A 27,097-nucleotide genomic window follows, 5' to 3' on the forward strand; every position below is an offset into this window, starting at 1 on the left:
TTTGGGCAAAGTATACATTGAGGGTTGAGGCTGATATACAGGGTGAATCTAAGTGGTTTGGTATCCACTAGACACCCAGGTCTGGGCGATGTGCAAGCAGTGAAGCAGAGGAGACTTTTCAAGTAGAGGTCAAGTAGAGTTATGTTTCATCATATACATCTTGATGCTGCTATTTGCACAGTGTCTACCCCACCTTAGGAAATGATGCAGGTTACACAGAAACATCAACTCACACTTTTTCCATCTTTCACAACCAACACACACAACACCAGAAGGACAACACATTCCAGCACACACTTACATACAAATGAGGAGCCCAACTCTCCTGCAAGCCCCACACCCAATCACACTAGTTGGTCAAACCATAGTGACTAAGTGCCAGGTGAAAGAAAGCACTTAGTCTACTCCCAGCACCACGCCCTCAGGAAACTGTAGCAGAAAGCATCTGGATGTCTTCTTTACAGCTGATAGCCTTCAGTCAATGCATGCTGAGAAATTATCAACACAACACAATAATCAAACACTAGAGCAGCCCAGCAATACCACTGTTAACACCACACCACGTTAGCAGGGAAAGACCTGCTCTGCTACAACATACTACAGCTAAATTAAACACTACCATTCAAACACAACACTGACTGGCTCCCTTCTAAGCAAACTGAAGAAAACACACTACAAAACAATCACAAGATAGTGGATATCACCCACTATACTAAGACAAAACATGTGGCTATCACCCCCGACACCACGGTGTACTACACTTTCCACATTTTCATCCACGGGGTACTTCGCCTTATATCCTGGTACTACTCTTCTCCGATGTTGCACCTAAAGGATACTCCCCAAACAACTTCTTACACAGGGAACTACAATTTTGCAACTTAGCACACCACAGGTTACTCGCATGAGCAACTTTTTAAAACAGTGTACTACACTTTGCCAACTTCACAAACCATGTGGTGCTCCCTGCATAGAATCTCTAGTGACAGGGTGCTACTGTTCTCCAACTTCGTATACCCTGGAGCACTCCCCCATACAACAGGGTACTGCACTTTTCCCAGTTTACACCAGCATACACATAAGTGTACTACAATATTATCCCTTACCTCTGTGATGCTTGGGCATGCGCAACCAGCACATACTCACACAACAAGACTTAGGGGAGTACTACACCCTCATCCCCAAACTGCTAACGAGACTCCACTGGGAGTTAAAAGTAAATGTTCACATAGAAAAAAGCAATGTTGTATCATTTTAATTTCCCAACCTGTCTTGCAGTACTTGGGTGCCAATTTAGATGCTTGCAGAGAGGGAACTCCATCACAACTGCGATCATGTTCCCTCCTTGCCAACACAGTGGTCCGCCTGCCTGATTTAAATGCGGGCGGACCATAGGTGTGGCTACTCTGGTGACTACTCCGTCATCCCCGTAGCTAAACTACTACGACAGCCCATTGGCGTAAAGGCTGTCAGAGAATTGGCTATATGTTACTCCACCCAATTAGGATGGGCGAACATGCAGAAGTTTTTTTTACTTTCCTCAAACCTTGGCATCAAGGAACTATAAAAAACAAAACAAATTCCCCATTCGCCATGAGCGATGACTTCCATTGCAGGGGGGGAGGGGCATTATCTTTTTGATTTTCGAAAGGAAAATCCCGCTTTGGGGTTTTCTTTTTGTAAAGAAAAAAAAGAAAACAGTTTGGTGCAAGGCTCTGTCATGTGACTGAGCCAAACTGCAAAAGCATTGACAGAAACTGCTGTGATGCCGGCTCCTGCCAATGCTGTAGAAATTACCTCCAGCTTGAAGTAATTTAGGGCCATATTATCAAGGCCGGCGTTAAAATTATCGCCGCTTTAGCGGCAGGAAACTGCCGCTAAAAGCGGTGATAATGGGCTTGATAATATGCCGCAGAGAATTCCAATAGAAGCCCATGTTCTGGTGTCAACATGGGCTTCTATTGGAATTCCCAAGGGCATATTATCAAGCCCATTATCGCCGCTTTAGCGGCAGTTTCCTGCCGCTAAAGCGACGATAATTTTAACGCCGGCCTTGATACTATGCCCCCCACTTTGTTGCATTGGTGAAGAAATGGGCAAACCACTGATATATAAATTGGCCCCTACGTTTGGTGCACCTCACAACCTTTAACATAACCTATATTTCCCAAACATTTCATTTATCAATTTTTAACAGTTTTTATAAAGCGCATAGTTGCAAAGGCGTCTTAGCACTAAGCATTCCTGCTAGATGAAACAGAAATAGATCTACGAATAATGAACTGATAAAAGCCAGGTCTTTTGCATTTTTCTGAACAGAGAGATGTTAGATTTTGACCTTAGTGCAATGGGTAAGGAATTCCACAACCTGCAAGCCAAGAACGAGAAACTTCTTCCTCTCCATTTAGACCTCTTGATTTTGGGGACCACTACTAATTTAGCATTGCTGGATCTTAGATTACGATTTGGTACATGCCAAGAAATGTACTGCTGAAAATATGCAGGACCTCCAGTATTCAAGGCTTTATGAGCAATGCAAAGGGCCTTGCATTGCAGCCTCTCGGTTACTGGTAACCAGCGAAGGTTGCGAATGCCCTTGGAGATCGAGCTAACTGGGGATTTTTAAAATCAGATGAGCAGATTCATTCTGGAGTTATAAACTGAGGTGACATCTCTCACTGTATAACCCTATATTTAAGGACAATGCTAAGGGGACAGTGTTATAAGGGCACTGCTGTGAAGACAGTGCAAAGACACAGGAAACATCTTTTACAGTTAGCATTACTCTGAAATGACCCATGGGGCTTCAGGCAGTAATACATTCAAATGTGACATTATTTCTCAATTAAGTTGGTCGTGGCACAGGCAACTCTATGACTTTGGAGGATACTGTGTGCATTCCATATATTTTCTGGTGCTCAACACAGAGGAAATGACACAGCATCTGTTGGTGCTATGGTTAAGGCATTAGACTAAGATCTTCTGACAATGTGCAGTACCAGGTAAATGGGGAATATCCTCACCTGCAAGAGGAGTATACCTTCAATTGATGTTGCTTCACTTGGGATCCTTGCGGTTCATCTGTGATCGCATGGTTCACCGCTCACCTTATAGAACCACATGAAGGTAAGGGCTGGCTATACTGAGCTTGAGTCAAACTTCAGGTGTCTGGGACCATCGCGTAAGCTACCATAAGAGGGTTCCTTTGTATGTTTCTAAATCAGAACTCTTTACTTGGACCACCTCAAATGAAGGCTCTTCAGGTGAAACTGGTGTATATAACACTCACACAAAATGTGCACACCAGATCATGCTTATCGGAAGCTACATTAAAACTTCAAATGTCTCACAAGAGACTACGGATAAATGCCCACTGATGTCATAACGGACGAGTAATGACAGCCGTGCTAAATTTGATCTGGTGATTGCAGATGGAGCCCAGTAGCACTCATGTTTGTGGATCAGCACTTAGTTTTCCTCAACAGACTTTGATCCAGAATAAGAGAGATTAAAACGTACAAGGGGGAAAGAATGAAGAGAAAGATAGAAAAACAGGGAGAAGGGGAGAAAGCATGGATGAAAAATAACCTGCAAGACTGAGCTAGAGAGGCAAGGAGTGTCTAGTAGGGTATCAAAGAGGCATCAGGTGGAATCAAGGATATGCAGCCTTGGTATTTGACACCCCACTCTTCAATACTGAAGGGCGCAGGCTTCTGTAGCTAAATGTTGGGCCTGGCAAATTAAGCGCTGAATGAAACGACAGTGATGGCAAGAGAAAGGTAATTGGGCTTTGGTTCCAGTATAGACAATTCTAGACAGAGCATTGATATCTCGTTAAAATTTGGTTAGTGGCCACTTACATTTTGAGTGAAATCAATGCAACAGGAATAAAACACAGGGAAAAGCACTGATGTGGAGCTGTGACTGGGCACGTGTCATTGCAGAAGCACAAAGAGAGGACACTTATGCCACAAGAGTGAATCAAGTATTGATGTTACAATTGATCTGTTACTTGGGTTGCTTAGTTTCAAGTGCATGTCATTCCTTAGTAGGCTCACAAAGCCATGCTCTTTCTTTCAAGTGTTATGTAAATAAGTTGGATAAACTAAAAGCACCCTTACCTTCGATAAAGATTCCGTAATGGTCTTCAGAGGCTGCTTTATTGGGTATTTTGCCATGTCCCACTCAAAGCGAGTCAGGTAGGTAATGAGGTCCACTGTAAAATCAATAAATATGTTATGCCATATTTATTTCCTCGGTCCCAGACATGCTCCCAGATCAAAATAAATACTCTGCACTGAGAAAATAGCACAAACTTACTTCATTAACAAACATCATCGCGGTAACACTTCATGCCACTCCACGTTGCATATTATCTATAGATTGCGATAATTATCGCAAAGCGCGCTTAGCGCCTTTTTTAATATCGCTGGCTATCGCTAGATTACATCGGCGTGTTAGTGGCATATTAGCAACGCTTTGCTAACAGGCGAAGTACAATCCAACAATAGACAGCGATAATGATCATTAGCGTGTGAAATCCAGCAATGATTTCACAGCGCTAATGAAAAGCTTGGTAATAGGGGAGTGTGTACTTAATCATACAATCCACCTCCCATGGGCAATAATGACAAGTCAGGTTTTATTATGGCGTTAGGATCCGGAGATAATGGGGGCTTAGCGCGCCTTTTCTCTTCGCTTCGCTGTTCAGGGGCAGCGTTGGTAATAGCGCGATGTTGGTTTAGCGAGCATTACACATGTTGTCCTAGGAGGGAACGCCTACCTTGCATCTCATTAGCGATGTATATCGCTAAGATGCGTGGCGTTAGGAATTCGGCTGCTTACATGCGCTAATGCATAGTTTTTAGGTAGTAGTATTTCCCTTTCAGGAAAACGGAACCGCAAAATCATTGATTATTTGTTACCAATCTTTTGAGTGTGATAGTAGTAAATTTCTGTATTTATATTTGTATCTGTATTCGGGTGCTATTCTGTTCGTTCTAGCACCTACTACCAAAAGGTGCCAAATGCCACAACCCAAGGGTTAGATAAACAAAAATTGTAATGATTGAAAGAAATATACAGCACTCCCTTAACTTAATCAGAACAGTTACAATTAAATCATAACACAATCCAAGTCGCTTATTTGATACCAAGCCAATAATCTTACATATGTTGGTAAACAATAATACGTTTACAGATTCTTCAATACTACTCAAAAAGCAGACTCCACATTTCTGGCTTGTCTTCATGAATGTATTTCTTTTTATTTTTATTTTTTGATGGTACATCCAAAACAAAACTGCCTGCCAACACGTGTTTCGTCTCCCCTTAGACTTTGTCAAGGCAAAAGAACGAATTGTTATCTGACCAAACAAAATCCTCTCGGGCAATTGTGAAAATTTGCTCACATTGAGCCAGAGTATTCCTCACGAATCTTAAAAATATATTTGAAGAATCAAATTTAAGCTCCAACCCACAATTCAGGCAACCTTGATAAGTATCATTCGAAAATGTAATCAACAACGTCCGCGTTCTGTTACGTGCTCATTATTTTGTGTATACACAGAATAATGAGCACGTAACAGAAACGGACAGAAAATCATGACAGACAGGAATCTGGTAGATTGAAGAGTAGTATGATGCAGGGGTGAATGACAGAAGCAAGCAGGGAGCCAATTGAGAGTCTTAATGTCTATTCAGAATTAGGTGAAGGGCCCCAGGAGTCCTGGAAAACAGAAAGGAGACCTGGTCATCATGCCTCTACCATGCCTGAAGTTTTCCCCTCCTTCTCGTTCCCTCTGCCTCATTTTAATGTCCCCACTTATCTGGGATCTGGAAGGTGATCCTTTCAGCATGCTGTCTAGATAGTCTAGCATCTTCTCATATGCCGACAGTCTGACAGGTTTTATATAGACTACTGTAAGTTGCTAACCCTCCTGGTCTTTTCTTTCATCTTGTAGATGCCCCTTCCTAACTCATCTTTTCCAGAATAAGGGTATGTTAAATGGCAGTGAAGTGGGTTGGGTAATAGGTGGCTTCCTACCCCATCCTCAGTAAAATATTGGCTAGACGGATACATCGTGTTCTCCCACTTTTGATCTATTCTGAACAGAATGCCTTCCTACTGGGGAAAAAATAATCTCAGAACATTAGGAGACTATATAAAATTAAGGAGGCAGCCCATCATCATAACCGGTAGCAACTTCTCTTGTTCTGGACCTGGAGAAGGCATTTAATACACTAGCATAGGACTACCTCTTTAAAATACCAACTGAATTCAGGTTTGGAAATTGTACTGCTTGATACAGATGCGTTGCTCTACACTTATGCTGTTGCTTTGGTCTGACTGGGGAAGCTCACCCCTGCCCTCTAAAAGTAGCAAGGCAACTAGCCAGGGTTGCCCGATTTTTCCGCTACTCTTCATAGTAGCCATGGAACCATTGGACATGTGGTTGAGATGCAAGGACCAAGCATGGTGGATCCCACTACTGGAGAGAACCCATGTGATTTCACTTCATACTAATGAAGCTCTACTTTATTTAAAAGACTTCAGAAAGGATCATTCCTGAATAGCTCAGACTCTTGGTGAGTTCGGAGCAGCCTCTGGTGTCTTTGTCAACTGGACAAACTGGTCCCATTCGATGAAAAAGTGCTGCTTTCCACTATATGGACAATCGCATAATATTTTATTTATACAATTTGTAGAGCGCACAACTACCCGTGGGTGTCTAGGCGCTGTAGACTGAGCTTGCAGGCGGAAAGAACAAACGACTATTCGTTAAAGAGCCAAGTCTTTATTTGCTTCCTGAATGAAAGCAAGGAAGGGCTAGTCTTGATATGTTGCGGGAGACTGTTCCAAAGTTTGGTGGTGGCAACTAGAAAAGATCTGTCACCCCAAGATGCTTTCTTTGTTCATGGTATCGTGAGGAGGTTTACTGTTGAGGAGCGTAAGCATCTTGAGGGGGTATAGGGTCATAGGGAAGTTTTTAAGAACTCTGGTCCAGTGGCATGAATTGCTTTGAAAGCGATGCAGAGGGCCTTGAACTTAGCTCTGTTTCTGACGGGCAACCAGTGGAGCTGTCGCACCACGTTGGAAATTGGTTTGAATTTGGGGGTGCCCGTCAGCAGTCTGGCAGCTGCGTTCTGCACCAGCTGTAGTTTATTTAGGACTCTTTCCTGGGCATTGATGAAGAGGCCATTGCAGTAGTCAATCCTGGACATGACTAATGTGCTGATAAGGGTCTTGGCTGCAGTGGTGGGGAGGAAAAGGAGGAGTTTCTTTATCATCTTGATGATAAAAAAGGATGCAGAGACAACTGCATTTGCGTGATGCATAAATGATAGCTTGTTATCGAAGATGACCCCTAGGTTTCTTACCTTTGCGACAGGTAGCGGGGGTGGTCCCAGCTCTGCTGGCCACCAGATGGGGGACCAGGCAGGGAGGAGATTGCCAAAGATCATAACCTCTGTCTTGTCGGAGTTTAATTTAAGGCAATTATCTGCCATCCATGTGCTAATTGCAAGCATTCCCTGTTGGAAGTTGTGTGCAATTTTAGCACCGTCATTGTGAACTGCTATTACTAGTTGTTTATCATCTGCATAAGAGGTTAGTCCCAGGTGGTGGGATTTAATGACCCTCGCCAAGTCAGTCAAATAGATATTAAATAAAGTCGGACTTAGCGAGGATCCCTGGGGAACACCACAAGGTAAGGCGAACGGCGGTGAGTTGAAGTTACCAAGTGTGACCAATTGCGATCGGTTAGAGAAGAAGGAAGCCAAGAGAGCCCTATCATTATGAGAGATCCCTAGGGCCACGAAACGGTCGATCAGAGTTACGTGGTCGACCGTGTCGAATGCCGCCGAGAGATCCAACAAAATCAGGATGGCAGCCCCTCCACCGTCAAGTATTCTTCTGATTTCATCAGAGGCCTTGATAAGAGCAGTTTCGGTGCCATGGCCCTTTCTGAATCCAAACTGGGTATCATCTAGAAGATTGTTTTGATCGATGAAGTGTGATAGCTGAACGTTCTTGATCTTCTCGGCAATCTTAGCTGGCAGGGGAAGGCAGGCGATAGGTCTGTAACTAGTGACGTCTAAAGGATCTAGGTTGGTCTTTTTTATCAGGGGCTTGATAACTGTTTTTTTTCCAGATGGAGGGATAAGTGCCAGTTTTGAACATGGAGTTGAAGATGTCGGCTAAGTTAGTGCCTATGATATCAGGGAACAGTTTAAGGATAGCCGGAGGGCAGGGATCATTAGGGGAGCCGGAGTTAGTGGTGATGAGTAGGTGGGATACTAGATCTGGGGAAACATGGGAGAATTCCTGGAGCGAAGGCGAGCAACTTTTATCGATGGGGGAAGCATTGGTAATGCAGATGGGCTTTTTTTGTTTTTGAGGAGGGGTAGTATGTATATCACTAGGGACATGGTTTGTGAATTTGGCGTACATGTTACTGACTTTTTCTTGAAAGTAGGTTGCCAGACAGTCACAGAGATTTTGGGAGGCAACTGTGGAGGAGGTGGAACTTTGTCCAGACAACCTAGTGACTACTTGATACATATGTTTGACCGAATCTTGTGCTGATTCAATTTGTGAGAGATAAAATTTACTTTTTTCCGTGATGAGGAGATGTTTATATTTGGATAAGGCCTGCTTGTAGAGTATTTTTTGCTCAGGGTCAAACTCTAGTCGCCAGCGTCGTTCTTGGCGTCTACAAATTTGTTTCTGGAGCCTAAGCGTCTCGCCAAACCAAGGGGCAGACAGGGTTTTCCTATTGTTGGAGATTTTTTTGATGGGGACGGCCATGTTCCAGGCATCGGACATCCATTTGGTGTAGAGGTCAGCTGCTAAGTTAGGATCGGAAGGAACAGCTTGTTGATTGGCACATAAATTGGCTTTGAACTCTAATGGGGGGATATTGCTCCATGCTTTAAAATGCCTGGGGATATGGGTTTGGTGGGCAAGGGGGGGGGGGGGGGGGTGGTAATAGTTTGAATTTCGAATAGGACTGCGCAGTGGTCCGTCCATGGCAGGGGAATAACATTCCCTAGACAGATTTGTTGATCGTTAGAAAAAATGCAATCTAAAGTGTGGCCAGCGGTATGTGTGGGTGAGGAGACTAGTTGTTTGAGGTCTACCGCTTCAATTTCAGCTAGGAGTGCTGAGGTGTCTTGATCGTCACGGGCTTCAAGATGGAAATTGAAGTCTCCGAGGATAGAGAAGTTATTTTCTCCTGCTACTAGTTCTAATAGACAGACCATCAAGGAGAGAAATTCTGTTCGGGAGCCAGGGGGACGGTATAGGAGGATGCCTTTAAATGGAAGATAGTGTGGTATAATGATAGTGAAGCTGATTGCTTCACAGATCGTTGTAGGAATGAGTGCAGTCCTCACTGTGTAAATATCCCGATGAATGATAGCAAGGCCTCCTCCTTTTTTGGAGGTTCTGTCAAATCTGCTAGCCGTAAAACCCTCAGGAGTTGCAGTGTGGAAGTCTGGGCCACAAGAGGGGTCTCCCCAGGTTTCGGTTACAAAGAGGAGGTCTAATTTGAGGTCCTCTAAGAGATTTCAGATTTCTTATTTGTGTCTAGGCAAGGACCGAGCGTTTATAAGAGCTGAGCGGATGGATTCCTGGGGTGTGGATTGTGGCTTAGAGCATAGTAAAGATGGAAGATGTGTGATGTTTAGGAAAGAGAACAGGTGGGGCAGTGGAAGGATGGCTGGTCCAAATGCTCGAGTATGATGGCATGGCAGCTCCGTGGGTGGTTGTTGGATTTCATTATGGTTTTGAGCTGTTCAGAGGTGTAGGATAAAGGGTCGGCATGGGGGGCGTGGGCTTTGGTGAAGGGGGCAGGGGGGGGGTGGCCCTAGGCCCGGTCCAGGTGCGGACGGGCTTACCTTTGGTGCGCCTTCGGGGCACCAGCGGCGCGCCCGCTGCGTGCATCCGCTGCGCGTAGCGACTGGCATGGAACTTAAGTAGGGTGGGGGAGAGGAACAACTGGTCTGCTGACCTTAGCGCTGCTTCTAGGCCCGAAGTGTAGCCACTGCCGGTGAATGCGAGTGTGTAGCTTCCTTCCACTCCAACTGACTGCTCAGCGGTGGACCGGGGAAGATCACGTGATGAGGAGATTTAATCGAGTACAGTAAGGTATTTTTAAAAGCTGTGCAATTTCAGCGAGTTAAAAAACCAATCAAATTCAATAACAGTTACAATTTCAGAATCTAGTAAGGAGCCCTTACTAAAACCTTAGGTCTTAGTAGGTCTTAGCAAAACCTACTTGATGGAAGCTACTACAGTGAGCTAGATCAGGGGTCAGGTGGACTTTTGGAGGACACTAGACTTTCACTCTCAACTATGGAGCGCATTTATCAGTCTACGGACATAGATGACGACATGTGGTTATACTGCTGTCAAAATATAAAAAGGGTCTCCCTTAATGGTAGACACCGTCTAATTCATTTCAAGTTTATAAATAGGGTCTATTATACTCCTGAGCGCTTGTGTAGATATGGGCTCTGCGAGAACGCGCGCTGCGTGCGTTGTAATGAGCAGGTAGCTGATTTTGCACATTTGGCGTGGCTTTGCCCGGGGGTTGCTGAGTTTTGGAGACAGGTGTTCGTGGAACTGACAGCCATAACTGGACAGGAGCTACAACCGGACCCGGCGCTTGCGCTCCTGGGATTCTCGAAACCCTTACCTAAAGGACTGCGTAGGTTGGTTGATATGGCCTTACTCATGGCTAAGCGCAGAGTGGCCATCTGTTGGTTGAAGGGCCCCCTGCCCACGCTCTCCCTCTGGGCTTCAGACATGGTATACTGCTCTACTCAAACAGAACATTTTAGCGAACTCCTCCCCCACCGCAATAGACCCTAGAACTTCTGGACACTGTACAATACATATAGGGTCAATAAAAATGCTGAGGGTGAGGGCATGTCGAGTGAGGCATAGCTGTAATCTTTATGTTTGGACTCACTTTCTGCTACGCTGTGGGCTTGAGAGAGTGGAGAGCCCCGCGTTTTACACTACAAGGGCGTATAGAGGAATGAGTGATAGTGGTTCTACCGTCAGAAGCGTGAGCACCCATAGGCCTCTCTATTTGATTCCTGCTTGTGTGTCTATTTTTTGTGTATTGAGCATGTTATGTATAGCTGTTTAGTGTTTCACCCAGATATCTCTTATATCACTTGCCTAATTAACAGTCATGGATTTTACCATATCTATAGTAATGTGTCAAATATGCGATGTATTGCATGCATCTGATGCTCCTTTCTTTCTGTTTTTGGTTAAATGCATATAAAGAGATTAAATAAAAACGTTTTTAAACTATGGAGCGCATTGCCTTCTCTAAAATGGCGATGCTACTCTGTCTCCTACATAAGTTTGCGAATATCTCAGTTTTCCTCACCTGAATGTTTTTCGAGGAGTGGACACACTTCTGGTAGATCTCATCTGGCACAGTGGTTGTCATTGGGTTGCCCTGGCTAAGCTGCACCCATATTTGAGTTTTATTATTTGGTGGTTATCGGGCCTTTCACTGGAAGAAACCGGTTTAGCCGACTACCCCATGAGCCTAGTAGAAATATGTCAGTGCTCTGACAGTCAAAACTAGATGTGTGCTTCCTCGATTGGTATATGTGGCACAGCATTGCCTTCCCTGCAGCCTGTTGATCACTAAACATATGACTCCCAATGATCCTAATATACCAATTCTCGGCATCCCCAGACACCAAGGTTAATTTGAGATAAAGGACCTGCGCCATGAGAGAAAATTGGCATTGTGATCGTGAGTGACTTGTTTCAGGACTATTGGTTGCTACCCTTCCATTTGCTTAGGTATCAGTTTACATTCATTACGGGACAAGTCCTCACACATGACCTTCTACTCCATATTCTTAGATCCAACTGGTCCGTAGGTGACATGACACAGAATCGTTTCAATTGTGTGCCCCTGTTGGTGGTTGATACCAAAGGGGATGATGGTGGTTAAACATGGGGTTGTTCAATCAAATGTTGGGTCCATGACATCATTAAAGTCTCCCCCTAGGATATGAACTGTTGGGCTTGATTCCAGCAGTATTCCTGCTAGTTTATCTAGCGTTTGTGCCTTGAGTCGTGGGGTGGCATACACACTCATCAGGGTCACCTCTCTTCTGCCCCATGACCCCTGAACTGCCACAAATGTCCCACCTGGGTCCACCCATGTAGGCTCTATCTTGAATGGGGGGGATTTCCTTATAAGGATTGCAACTCTCCGGGAGCCAGATGTGAATCCTGCATGTTCTAGTGTGGGGTATGTGCCTCATCCCAGAAAGCCCCATTGTGTACCTTTCAGGTTCGTCTCTTGAAGGAAAACTATATTGAGTTTGAGTCTACATAAGTAAGCAGTATCTAGGCCTCTTTTGATCTTATTTCCTAATCCATTGACATTCCAGGAGAGTATAGAGTACATCCCCTCGTTAATAGTTATCGGACTGCCCATTTCAGTGTGGTAAAGTAATCTTTAACACGTCCCTTCTCCGTACCACGTTGTGGAATTTGTGTCATGCTACTATGTTCCGCCAACTGTCCTTGTCTCATCTGTGTGTGATGTCCAACAGCCCAACTGTCCTTTCTATCCCCCACCACAACCCCACTCCACCCCTCCTCCTCCCACACACTTTCTCCCATACGTCAACATGACAACTGAGTCATGGGTGACTCTGAGAGGTCTGTCGCCCACCCTACCCTCTTAATTCCCCTTTGGTCTCACTGTTAGTGTACCCAAAAACAGTTCTACATAACAACAACCACAGATAAGTATTAAATTGAGGGTCATGGCTCCTTGCTGTTCCAAATCTAAAATATTGATCAAGTTATTGTGTCATACTTGTCTCTTTTTAGCCAACTATGACGAGTGTTAATGTCCACCCTCTGCAGTGTCCAGCTTATTATTTTGATCTAGTATTTCTTCAGGTGGGTTTTCCAAATTCATAATTGCCAACATAAGTGAGTGTTCTAGGTCTGAAGTCGTGGAATTTCAAGAGTATGGATCATCTGTTTCATTTTTATCCTCATCACCGGACATAGGTGTCTTTGCTGTGACCAGTTCTTCTCATGTCTGGAGACATTCTGCCTCTTGAAGTACCTTCCCCCCCCCCCGCTGTGGTGTGGATTTCTATTGCTTCGTAAGTACCTTGGATCTCCTGCAATGCTTTTCCATCTGCTGTTGTTTGGATCCCAATGTTTGCTGCCAGCTGGTCACGGGGGTCTTCTGGTATCTTTGTCGGGTCACAGCGAGGGGCACTCATCTATCCATGCCCATGCTTCTTCCCGGAGTGGAAGAATAGAGGAGCAGTGCCTTCTTATGTATTTTTGGTAATGTGTAGAGACTCGGATATCTAGGTTTAGCTCTACCAGACTGTGGGCACTACTCCTTGGTGCACTTTTCTCACTTTGGTCTGAACACCTGGCACTTTCGTTCTCCCGCATTCCCTTCCTCTTTTATGGAGGCTGGAAGATCTCTCTCACAAGTGGAGTAAATGGGTTGTGTAAATACCTAATGGAAATATTGTATTAGACTGATTACTTTGTATATCAATCATTTCGAGCCATCAAGAAGTCATTGTCCTATATGATAAGATGAAACATGAGTTAACTAGATTGTAACCAGATGAAGTAATAACCACAGAATAAAATGGCTAGAAAGAAGACTCGATCATGCAGCCATACAGAGACTTTCTTATTTGTTTGCAAGTGCTCGTGTGGATTGTGGGACCTTTGCCCTGGTTGGGGATCATTGGAGTGGCTGCTCCCCTTATGCTATTTAACTTGGATAATCCAAACTCATAAGCAACAGGATTCGGAGTGTGTCAGCATTAACTCAGCCACCAATCATTTTGTAATTTTCTCTGGTGTCTAGTGGACTTTCTGAGTACCCAAGGAGAGGGGGCAAATTTGGTGTAACCCCCTCAATATGGCCTCCCACGGGGCAGGAAGCCTGGTTGGCCCTTACTGTGGTGTGGGCATGGCCAAAGCCTTGGTGGGCTGCCCCACCCCTTGTTTTTTTGACCATTTTCTCCTGTTGTCTAGAAAACTTTTGTCTCCCATAGGGAGTGGGACAGATTCAGGATAGGCTCCCCCATCAAAGACTGCTGGGTGTGCTCTGGGGTGAGGGTACAGCCCGATGCCTGGACAGGTTGTCCCAACCACTTCTTTTTTTTAACTTTTCCCCCCGGTGTGTAGTGGGCTTTATGACCACTTGGGGGGCACATTGGGGGTGAACCCTGCCCCAATCTGACCCCAGGAGGGCAGAAAGACTACTGGGCTGGTTCTGGGTGTTGGTACAACCAGGTGTCTGTGCAGGCCACACAATACTTTTTATCATTTTGCATGGTGTCTAATGGGCTTTCTGCCCTCCCCTTGCTGTGGGAGAAGATTAGGGGTTCTATGGCGGGGGCACAGCCCGATACTTGGGCGAGCCGTCCCAATCACTTTTTTCTTTTTTAATAGATTTTCCCTCTCGTCTAGTGGGCTTACTGGTCCCAGTGGGTTGGAACGACTGATTGTTTTAATTTGGGGGATGAGGGGGCACTGATCTATGCCCAGGGTAACTTCCCCCCACACCTATTACCTGGTGTCTAGTGGGTGGATCCCTGCTTGGGGATCACATTCCTGGGGCAATAACCAAGCAGAAATCGACAAAGGAGAGCTACCACTGAAAAAGGGACATCGTTTATAATGCAATAGTACACAGGGCACTTGAACACAGTGGAAAATGTCAACACCAGATGCAAGATGGCTGGCTGCCCAGTAACCATCTCCTACCTGTCCCAGCGCCTTGGGTAAAAACCCTAACACATCAGCATGCATCTGAAAATGTATTTAATACCCCTCTTGATGATCACAGTAAGAGGTTTTATTTAGTTATCAAGTTGTGAGGAGGGATAAGGGAAACCCCTGTAAAACTGTAGTTTAGTTTGCCGACGCTCGATAGTCCTTAATGAAGCCTAAAGTTTTCCTGTTTTCAAGAAAAGGTGTCCCCCACTCTTTTCAATAGCCCTTCATCCTAGGTACAACCTCAAGTTGCATTAATACTAAATTACTACCTGAACCTCCCTTTGAGAGTGCCGGTCCTCTGGTTCAGAAAACTGATCTCCCTACTCTGGGAATTAGTTTGGGATGGAGATAGCCAAAGGGTCTCACTTGAGACTCTTTGCCGACCACCACTGGAGAGTAGGTTGGGGATACCAGACTTCGAGCTGTATTATGCAGCGGCGCAGCTCTAGTGGATTACCCAGTGGCTGGACATAGCGAACCAGACAGAGCTGGGCCCGATTGGGTCGGAACCCCATCAGGGTGCCTTGCTGGCCAATCTGCTCAAGCCAGTGCTGAGGATCCAGCGGGCGGGCCTCCTGTTATCTGCTGCGCAGTGTTGCTGGCAAGGTTGCGTCAAACGGTCACGCAACAATGTTCTATTCGAAACCTGCACTGCCGTTAGTGGGCAGGCCGCATAGGGATCAAATAACCTTCTTCACTGCAGGACAACTTGCTGCGTGGACAGAAGTGGGGATTGTGACAGTTAGCGATTGCTGCCACACAGGCACCCTAATACCGTTACAGGACTTGACCATAAACCAAACTGCCGCAAGGCCAGTTCCTTGCCTATGAGGCAGACATTCCAGGAGCTCGGGAACATGGGTGCCGAGGAACACACAAACCCCATGGTGCTCCAATTACTGCTCACAATGGGGCAGAAAGTCACCTGATCACCTGGTTATACAAAACATTGAATGAGATGACTAGGAAACCCCTGGCTGCACTTAGGCGAAATGGGAAACAGTACTGGGTAGCGACATTACCGACCCGAATAGAGTAGAATTCTGGCATACCCACAGAAGGTGTCCCGCAATTCCCACCTAAAAACATCCAATTCAACTACACACACGACATATCTGACCCTACACAGAATCATTGCCATTTATGGAGGTGAGTTTAGGAGATGCCCCCGGTGGGAGCACCTAGATGCACATGAGGTGGGGATGCGCTCAACTCAGATGTATTGGGGGATGGTCCTGGTGCGGTTAACTGCAACCTTGAATCGCACCCTACCAAGCACTATGGAGGTGTTTATACTGGGAGCCTTCCCCCGTCCCAAGCCCAAGAAAGTCAGAAATAGGTTTCTGGACTTGGCTCTGATACTGGCTAAGACACGCATAACAATAGCCTTGAAGTCCAGTGAAGAGCCTAGCATGGCAACCCGGGTCAGGGATGTCACCAAATGGGCCCAAGCAGAAGATAGAGGGATGAGGATGCACAGGAGACCGATAGCGGACCTTTGGTTGGAAGTGGTAGATGAATGGGAACACCCCTCGGGTGTGGTGAGCTCCCAGGGGTACAGCGAACTCGAAAAACCGGCCCCAGCGTAAGTGACCGTGAAGAATCGCCGGGAAGCCCCGGGCGAGTTTGGCAGTTGGCCACTCTCTTGGAGGGCCTGCCGCGCGCGATCTTGCCCCAGCCCGCTCCCCCCCCCCCCCACACACAAGATGCAGACAGGAAGTCTGCTGATGGCCGGACAGTTTCCGCCCCCTTCCTCCCATGGTGCCCGTCCCTGAGGCTCCCCGCACACAGAAAGTTGCATTAGAGAGGTATACTATCCCAGAGACAGCAGTTAGACGGTTCGTAGTTGGTTTGGTGTGCAATATGGGGCCTATACTATATACACTGACTAGACTACTGACAAAGCCAGATCGTGAAACTTAACTAGAGGACTCAGGCACACATGACAGCCAGGATGCACCTCCAAGAAGAGGCTGGGAGCACGGGTCCCCCCGCTGGCTCCGATACACACTCAAGAAGTCCCCAAGACAACCAGGGGTGCAGGAAGGGGGGACCAGAGGGATACATGGCCGCCTGGCCGTGCCACTGGTTCTCTTGTTCACGGATGGATTTGTTTCATTTCACTTTGGTGAGATTTATTGTTCTCCTGTTCATTGCATGTGGGCACCCAGCAGCATTTACAATGTTTAAGCTGGGGTACATTCAAGGGTGCGAGACGATGATGGGCACGGATTTAGTACTCTATTACATCACATCATAATGCACAGCAGTAATATACTATGTATAGTAAAATGCCAATAAAAACAAGTTTAAAAAATAAAGTTGCATTAATAGTAAACTGTGGTTCCGTGGTGAAAAAGGTGACACATTTTTGGCCCAGTGCTGCTTTTCAATGATAGGAATCATGGTTGCTTCCATCTCCCAAATGCTGGACAGAAGCCTGACTCATTTAAGTCCATGGAGCTACGAGTTTCTATGTGTTTTTCAATGGGTGTAGCGGTGGAAAGCAAGAGCAAAAAACAAATTCATAATTTCTCCTCGTTGCTCCATTCTAACGCCTGGTATTCCATGGCCTCAGCCTTGTAAATCTGGGGCTATGTCAAAAAGCAATGGGTGTTGCGGTGGAACGCCAACAGCAACATCTACTGCACGCCCCTTTGCCGCAGAGGACTGTGGAGGAAAGGGGCATATTTACAAGGTGGCATTAAGCCATTCAAAGTGGCCTAGTGCCATCTTGTAAATAAGGAAAATGGTGCTACGCCACCGGAGCGTAAAAAAAAGTGATGCTCCAGTGGCGCTGATGGCTTGTAAATATGCCCCTATGTTACTGGACCCACAGGAGGGAAGATCATGCAACTTCCCACTGGCTTACTATAGGCCTGGACCATTGGGTCAAGACTTTTCTGTTTTGACTTCTGAGAGTTACCTCTAATTAGAACACTAGAATGGTGAGAATTCCCCTGAAGACAATAAAGGTTCCATAATGGCTGGTATAAGACCTCTCTTATAATATACCAGCATTTGTCTTTCTGTGTTTTTTACTTTTTAATATATAACACTGAACTCCCCGTAGGTGGAATGTTCAAATAGCCTTTAGCCCTTCTGCTTCACCTTTTTATAGCCCAGGGCTGTAACTCCAGGTCAGGTCCTTTAACAACCATTATTGCCCTCAGCAGCAGGCTATAATGCTGAAATATAATGAACATGACAACTTTCCCTCACGATCTCACCTCGAAACATGGCACAATCTACATGAACAGCATTTGGATGATGTAGAAAGGGCCATTAAAACTAATCTACAGCTAAAAAGTGAGAAAGCAAATTACTCCGCTCCATATTACACTGTAACTGGCTGAACTACTTCTTTCAATTAATTTCCTAAATATTGTGAAAACTCGTATTACCACATAACTTGATGCATACAACACGTTGTTATAGCCCTTGAGTTTCCTTGGAGAATTTTGGGAAGAGTGGTTCGGTTAGACTGAACCTTACCTGCCTATTACTCTTCAGAGGTGGAGAAAGTGACTGTCAGTAAACTGTGAAATAGTAACTGTGGTATTACTTGCCAATAACCAATATATTATTATCACCCATGGAAACAATGCTTGGTAAACTGAATGTACAGGAGTGGAAACGGCGTGTGCTCATTACATGGAGTAATGAAGTAATCCGAGCCCAAGGCATGTATCACATATCACTCACTAAGATAACTTTTCCATGCGCTAGGAACACTAAACAGTCATCACCTCTCAAGTGCGTGTAATTTCGTGCAAACCTTCCTGTTCATCCCTTGACTGCTTCTGTATCGCCCGGGAATTAGTAATAAGCCGTTGTTTAATGGCCACATTTTCCAGGGCCTAGAGTGAGCGCGCGCAGGTGTGCAGGGCAGGCTGCGGGGGCGCGGCTCGCGGAGTGGCGCGTGAGTCACCGTCAGCTGGCTCGCTGCTTCTTTCCATCTCACGGAGCAGAGCCTGTAATGGATCCCCGCCACAGTTATGCAAGGAAACTCCTGCACTCTTTCTCTTTTTACGACGAGGTCACACAGACCAAGAGGGTCTCGTGTTGCACAACATCAATTATGATTCGTTATTTGGGTTTCGCCTACTGTTTCCGGTTCTTAGGCACATAATTAACTTAAGGGGTTGCTGATACGGTTGAAAGGCAAAACACTCCAGATTTAGCAACAGCATTTCGTTGTTTTGCATTCGTGACAGTAATTCTGAGGAGATGCTATAAACATCAATAATCTGACACTTGTCCGTGTTAACACAGCTAGGAAGACAAGCCATATCTTGAACAACGTGTTTCTGCCCCAATTGAAGTGTGCAAAGATGCGTATATTACATTTTTCATCCGCTGGGCCCCCTTTATGAACTTTGGAATAAAAATTCATGATTCCAGGTAGTATCCCTGCACCAAATCCCGGCAATTGTATTTGTCCACAGCATGCAGAACAACCGTACAAACCCGGGACTACCGGATCCTTTTATTGTAATTTTCACTACTTCCGGGCACAAATTCTCTAGTAGGTAGATAATGTTGAGTGGCCTTAAGATCTGTACAGACCAAGTCATGATAAATAATAGTAAAACAATAGGGTTTGCACTAATAATCCTCCGCCATCTGGGCAAGAAAACATCAAACTATACAAAAGCAGTGATGTCAAGGAATTAATACATTCACATTAACAATAGGACACATTAAATTCAATCCTATTCTGTAGTACACAGTTCCTCTCTATTTATATTTATTCATAGTAAGGCACATACCAACTCTGATTCCAAATTGGAACAATTAGTAAATTCTTTTAATTGTTCTCAAATGTATGTAAACACAAAACAATACATACCACATATCAAAATTACAAATACAATTGATTAGACATACTACACATAATCCTATATTCCTTCATGCCCCCAAATTCGGAGTTTTGTGTTTGCTCTGTAGCTAACAGCAATAAACTATGAGGTAATCCTATACACACATAAGGTACAAGCTTCCCCTCTGAAACCATTCATAGTGTGTATGTAACATTTTTAACATAACATTTTTCTTTCAATGGACTCCTCTTTGCTCATGCGGTCGATGCGTTTCGGCCCTTTTATTCGGGGCTCATCAGGACAAGGGTATAAGGAACATACATCGCCCCGCAAGGGTAGTGCTGAACATCAAAAGCGTGGTTCACAATACCAGGACAGTCTTTATGAGTATAAGGCACATATTACATTAGGTTGAAACCACTCTATGTCTTCATAAGAACAACGTTTCCTCTTCTGCGCACTGAGCAGCGGTTGATTTAAACGTGGCCTAAGGTAGAGAAAATGGTCGGTTATCGATATACGCCTGTGACGGGGTGAAGCACGCTGAGAAGGCAACGTGGTGATTGTCTCCCACAACGTGGGGGTTGTAGTTATATGACGCTCAGTGCGCAGAAGAGGATACGTTGTTCTTATGAAGACTTGTGTGTTTTCAACCTGATGTAATACATGTTTTATGCTCACGAAGACCGTCCCGGTATTGTGGACCACCCCTTTGATGTTCAGCACTACCCTTGTGGGGCGGCCGAAACGCATTGACCGCATGAACAAAGAGGAGTCCATTGAAAGAAAAATGTTGTGTTAAAATTTTTATATACACACTGTTAATGGTTTCAGAGATGAAGCTTGTACCTCATGTGTGTATAAGATTACCTCATAGTGTATTGCTGTTAGTCATAGAGCAAACACGAAACTCCGAATTTGGGGTTATGAAGGAATATAGGATTGTGTAGTATGTCTAATCGATTGTATGTGTCATTTTGATATGTGTTATGTATTATTCTGTGTTTACATAAATTTGAGAACAATTAAAAGAATTTACTAATTGTTCCAATTTGGAATCAGAGTTGGTATGTGCCTTACTATGAATAAATATAAATAGAGAGGGACTGTGTACCACAGAATAGGATTTAATTTAATGTGTCCTATTGTTAATGTGAATGTATTAATTTCTCCACATCACTGTTTTTGTATAGTTTCAAGTCAGGATAAATAGCAGCTTTTTAAAAAAGAATTTTACAAAATCTCAGTTTACAGTATATGTATTAACTCGGCAACACGATACATTGTAACATAAACTGCAGACAGCACAGTTCAGAATAGCTGAGCTGTATTATGTGCCGCTTATGTTATAATTCGCTGTGTTACTTTAGTTAGCATATGCACTGTTAAACTGCATGATTTGGAGACAAATGGATGTACAGCTCCATTCTCATCCTGTATAGAGGTGCACATTGTTTAAGACTCGGCCTACCTGTTAATGCATAGTTGATGGCACTATTCCTAATAGAGAATATACTTGGACTAATTTAAGTGAGTACTTTTCAAACCAGTAAAATTGTTTATATCACAGTGCTAAAGGAACATTTTTTTCGCACCTTAGAATCTCAGATATGTGTTTTACAAGTGTTTTTTAAAATATTTTTGAAGCATTCATCATTTCACCTAATTCTTAAGCACTACTTTAAATTGGTGCAAAATGTTTTGCTACATTTGCAGACAGGAACAACGTCTAAGATGTGCACCAACTGATAATAACAAAAGACGTGCTACTGTGATACTCATATAAGATGGATAATGTACATAGAAGCGAGGGCTGCATTGGTCACGTTTGGTGTAACCAAGTAAAAACACCGCTGTAAACAGCAGAATTAAATGAAAAATGGGCCCATTCTGCACCTGCGTGCATGAGTAGAACATGTTCATGACACAATGTTCTGTCAGTGTAGTCGATGAGCAGACAAAAGAGCGGAAAGAAATACCTAAACTAAGATAAGGGAAATCATTCAGTGCTCCTTTTACTCAGTCCCAGTGCAAATAAAGGGGGACATAAAATGGAGCAAAAGAGCAGGAGGCAAATAAACCTTCCTGCCAAAGATTACAAGAAACTCAGATGCCTGCCAACCACACCCATACCTTGAGCGCATTTGGGCAGCACTAATGTTGGCGACTAGCCCCTTGTATTCCTAGTATATTGCTTTATAAACTTTTAGAATGGGAAATGTTGGAGCGCCCACACTTCACACAAGCATTTGCAATGCCATAGGTCTCACATTTGCCAGAGTTAGAGCTAACGGCGTTGTAAATATTGTTTTTTCTTTATGTGTATGTCTAACGCTAGACCTAAAAACGTTCATTGCATTTTTGAAGCAGATGAAAGGTCTAATTTTTAACAGCTGCACTTTTTGGGACATTTGATGAGTGGTACGAACATGATATACTTTTTAAACCCACATTGTTCATAAGTGCTGTTCCTGAGCAAAAGGCCTCTTGCTGTTTTTTTAGCGTGCCGAGCTGGTTAACAGCCCAGCAGCCTATAGAGCATAATGCAGCATAGGCAGACATTGGATGACATACTATTACATAACACTACACAGCAAAATAATATAGCAAGTAGCAGTATAGTATAATGTAACATAGCATAATACAATATAGCTAACCTACCATACCATGTACTAGCCACATACGAGTCATACTGCCTACAATAACAACAGAGCATATTTCCCAACCTAAAGACTTAGGAGCATATTATCAACGGCATGCGTTGAATATCGCAAATCGCGCTTAGCACAAATTTGATTATCGCCGTCCATCGCTGGATTACATCGCCGTGTTAGCGGCGTATTAGCAACGCTTAGCTCACAGGCGATGTACAAACCAGCGATAGACTGTGATAAACATCATTAGCGTGTGAAATCAAGTGATGATTTCACACACTAATGAAAAGCTTGTTAATATGGGAGTGTGGACTTAACCTGTCAATCCACCTACCATACTAAACATGCTTAAGTCAGGTTTTGACCAGACGTTAGGATACGGCGATAACCGTGGTTAGCGGGAAATTTAATATCGCTACACAAGACCGGGGCCGCCTTGTTAATACAGCGCTGTTGTGTTAGCGCCCTCTTTCATGTTGTATTTTTGAAGGAACGCCTACTTTGCAACTCATTAGCGATTTTTATCGCTGCCATGAGATGCGTTACAAAATCGGCTGCTAACATGCGCTAATGCATGTTAGCGACGCCTTGTAAATAGGGCGATAGATACTGCCCTTGATAAGATGCCCCTTAATCTCCCCAACACTGTTTCTGCTGCCTTCAAGCTACTGACAGGCCTCTGGCATGAGGTTGTGCTGCTCCCTTACACTAACATGACCAAGGTTCACAGGTGACTACGAAGCCCTCACACCATCAACCTAACATTAAGTTTTCAAAGCAGACTCAGAACACAAAACGCCACCACAAAAACAGCATTGTGGCGCTTTGCAGTTTATGAAAAAAAGTAAACTCGTTCTTCATGAAAAGCCCTGTAACCAACTTTACTGTCAATTAATGCTAATCACTGTACCGATCTGAAACGAGTTACCGTGTTGATATGCCAACTCCTCGCACACATTTGCGAGCATCTCCGCCATGGAGATTTACCTCACAAAGTCATTGTGCCATTAAATGGGCAGGCTCCGTCTAACCCTCTTCGGCAGGCATTACAATGATTTACAAATTGATAACCACTGCAATCAAATGATGGAACATTGCATGTAATACTCTTCGCTGCTCGCAATATGAACTACACAAACTTGAAAAGTTAACTTGTTTGAAAGCAATACGTCTGTGCGTAATTTAACAAAACCCACAGGTGTTAAAGTTATATAATTCTCTGTTAGCAATCATGGGTAGGTCACGTTAATCATTACCCATATCCATACAAAGCTTCAAAAATGCGCTGCTCTATGCCTTCCACTCTAAGGAAGAAATAGCCCTATCAAAAATGTCCTCCCTCGCGCGAAAGAATAGCAAAGAATATCAGACGTGGGTATGTTGTGGGACTTGTTGTGTTCGATAACTACATTTACCCCAGCTTAGACTTACGTCGTTCAGTAAATGCTATTAAGATTCTGCCCTCTAAACAGCCATGGTCTTGCATGTAACCACACGTGGAGCTGTATGCCTGGATCTTCACAGGTAAAATACCTGATCAGCGAAAAAGCATGTGACAAACCGTGACAGCCCTCGGAAAAAAACACAGAAAATCTTGCTTCCCACGTCCTCATACCCGGTCTGCAGAATCGAAAGACCAGAAGGGGAGAACACATGGAGACAGCCTTTTCTATCCAGTTTTATCTCTGGTCTACTTCAAGCATGCACGTGTGCTCACCCTACTCACGCATAGACGCACCCGCAGGCATTTCTCTGTGAGGGGCGCAGCCGAGGACATTTGAAATAGTACACATTGCCCGCAGTAAAGCTGGGGCGCCTGGCAGGGAAGATTATATGGGAGTGGGGTTGCACAGAGAGCGCGGGTCCCATAAGGCGGCTATGGCAGGAGGGGTGAGCAGGCACAAGAAGGAGTGGGAGACGAGACTTCAACAAGCCCAATCCCCTTTATAGAAAGCCTAAAGCAAAACGATTAGCCTACCAAAAAGAAGCCCAACTAACGGTGGACAGGAAAAAGTGCAAAAAGGCTAACTAAATACTATCAACAGAGCAGGAGGAACGGCGATAGAGGCAGTACTGACACAAATGTGGCATTAAGAGGAGGTGGGATGGATTAATGCTAAATTTACATTAAGTAGCTATGCCTCCGAAGCTGAACACAGGCAAACAGTAACAGACCAGGAAACCAAGAAAAAAATAGTCCTCCAAAGAACACATAAAGAATCATAGCGGAATGAGACAGTACTTAGTCCCTGCTGCGTGGGAGGAACAGAAGGGAAAAAGGAGGGACAAAGAGGCACGGCTGACCACTAGCAAGCAAAGATTTTTAACAGATCCTGAAACAAAAAAATCAAAACCAGGGGGATGGCTTTAAGCCTGCAAGAGAAATTACAACAGGTCTCGAATTCCCGACCTAAAAATTTATTACCTATTCCTCCACTTCCCTGTTCCACTCATTACGAAATTAGGCATTCAACATCTATGCAAAGCTCCAACTTCCTTAGAAACAAAAAAGGAACACGCACCTCCCCACAATAAAATATATGTCTTAGGTTTACTTCAGTCTGCCTGTTTGTTTTTGTCTTCATACGTCAGCTGAGTGTGGGGCACTGGCTGCAACATGTTGTTGGAGGGTCCTGTGGATTTTGCATTGCATGGATAGATCAGAGAACGCAGGAGGTGTATACACTGCGTGTCTAGGAGGCTGTCTGCATAAAAAGTAGGACTGTGTAAATAAATCCTTGTTTTCAGTCATCTCATTAATTTAATTTAATTATTGCCCTTAGGGAGTTGTGTGATGTTCTCATCTTCCTCGAGGTTTTAAATGGCATGGCGTATGGTTGATTCCTGACGCACTGATTAAACATTTCAGAGTCCATAACCCACCACACCTATATTACTTTCAGTTAAGATGCAGGTAGGAAAGACATCCTTTTAGCCAAGATCACCCCATTGTTTGACTGATACTGGTGGTTACTGACTCTGAAGTGCCCTGGGGTCTACTAACTAGGCCCAGGGCCAGTGCTCTGTCCTTAAAAAGTATATGGTAATTGGTTGAATTATAATTGACCAATACAACTTACGTGTGCGCGCATAGTATATGGTGGGGCATGTAGGTTTAGAGACCCCAGTGGACTTAATGTACTTAAGTGTGGTGTCTGGTGTCATTTTAAAGCCATGCCTGCCTTGAAGGCTGGTTTTAAAATAAAACAGTATCCAAATTCGACTTTGGAAATAAAAGTACTTCCATAGTCCAAAAATACCTTTTTATTACATATGTCATCCCTAAGGTCTGCCCTAGGTGCCCCAATGGTAGGGTGCCTTGTTATAAAAGCACAGAATTTATAAAATATATTTTATATGCCCTGGTGCGGGAAAAACAGCCACAGTAGTTTTTAGGTCGAGCCTAGGTAGTGCACATGAGCTGTCTGCAAGACGCCCAGCATCTACAATATTGGCTTTAATCACGCCCATCAATTGCCATTCTTTGTTTGTTGTGCCCATCAGAAATGCCACCTTTTTATTGGTGCATTGGTTGTAATTGTCCCTCCCTTGAGTGCTTGGTTCCCTCCCAGGCAATTTCACTGATTGTTCATTTTGGTTGTCCATTGCAAGGCGTTCACAGTTCCGCCTGGTTAGTATCGCAATGTGTTCACACAACACCAGTCGTATTGCGTATAGAAAGGCACTGAAGGTTTTTTGGTTTTCTTTTTTCCTCTGCATGAGTACACACAATTGATGTTTTACTAAACACACTTTACTCCATGGATTGGGTTTCCCCACAGCTGCTATTACGTACGTCTCTTCAAATACAATACGCTTCTTTGCCTGTTTCATACAATGGAATTATCTTTTTAAACACCCATAATGTTCTTTTATTTGTGAAATACCATGGCTGACCATTCTTACTCAGCTTCTTCACAATCACTGTTAGAAATTATTGTAGTTGTAATTACAGTGCACTTTTTTGTGTTTGTTAGCTTTCCTCCAAAGCAGACCCCTTCCACGTCCGCCGGGATTTGTACCTGTGACCATGAGGTCGAACACAGGCCCCTGCAGTGGGCGCATTAGTCCACAGAGCCACCAGACGCAGAACTACAAGAACAAACTGGAACGTTAGGAAATCAGGTAGTGCTCATGGATATTTTTCCAGCACTTCATATCTAGCTTTCTTTTTTGTGTTCCTATTTAACATTACCCCTCTAGTGTTTTTTTCCTTTGTGAAAAGAAAATTTTAGTCACAAAAGCCGAGACCTGATTAAAATTCACGCTGCCTGCTGCTGCTTGAACAGTAGCTGTCTTCATGCAGCTAAAAATCCCCCTCAAATTAATTTCTTTTGACTAAAAAAAGATAGTAACTGGCACTATTGGAAAAACACGAACTGGCTTTTATGAACTGCCTCAGTACCCCAATTTTATTTACTAAATAATCTGTAATTAAAATTATTTAGTATTTCCTCTTTTGCCATTAAAAGTCAACCAGCCTCTCATCCCTTTGATCTCAGTATACTTACATTATTTCTACCCCTTCGCGAAACCCAAGAAACAAAGGGCCATATTATCAAGGAACGGCGATTACATTATCGCCGCTTTAACGGCAGGAAACTGCCGCTAAAGCGGCGATAATGAGCTTGATAATATACCCTTGAGAATTCCTAAAGAAGTCCAGGTTCACACCAGAACCTAGGCTTCTATGGCAATTCACATGGGCATATTATCAAGCCCATAATCGCCGCTTTAGCTGCAGTTTCCTGCCGTTAAGGCGGCAATAATATTATCGCCGTTCCTTGATAATATGGCCTAAA

At 44.2% G+C, this 27,097-nt stretch overlaps 1 protein-coding gene across 2 annotated transcripts in view; it reads right to left on the minus strand.

The window, feature by feature from the left end:
* ATP6V1C2 (ATPase H+ transporting V1 subunit C2) overlaps nucleotides 1-27,097 on the minus strand; it is a 283,506-nt gene that overhangs the window by 124,092 nt on the left and 132,317 nt on the right. For both annotated transcript variants that reach the window (XM_085610702.1, XM_085610700.1), the window contains one exon: nucleotides 4,122-4,216. In XM_085610702.1, coding sequence (XP_085466828.1) covers nucleotides 4,122-4,216 — 95 coding nt within the window. The remainder of the gene's footprint in view (nucleotides 1-4,121; nucleotides 4,217-27,097) is intronic.

This window comes from Triturus cristatus, chromosome 6 (genome assembly GCF_964204655.1).
Source record: "Triturus cristatus chromosome 6, aTriCri1.1, whole genome shotgun sequence".
NCBI lineage: Eukaryota > Metazoa > Chordata > Amphibia > Caudata > Salamandridae > Triturus > Triturus cristatus.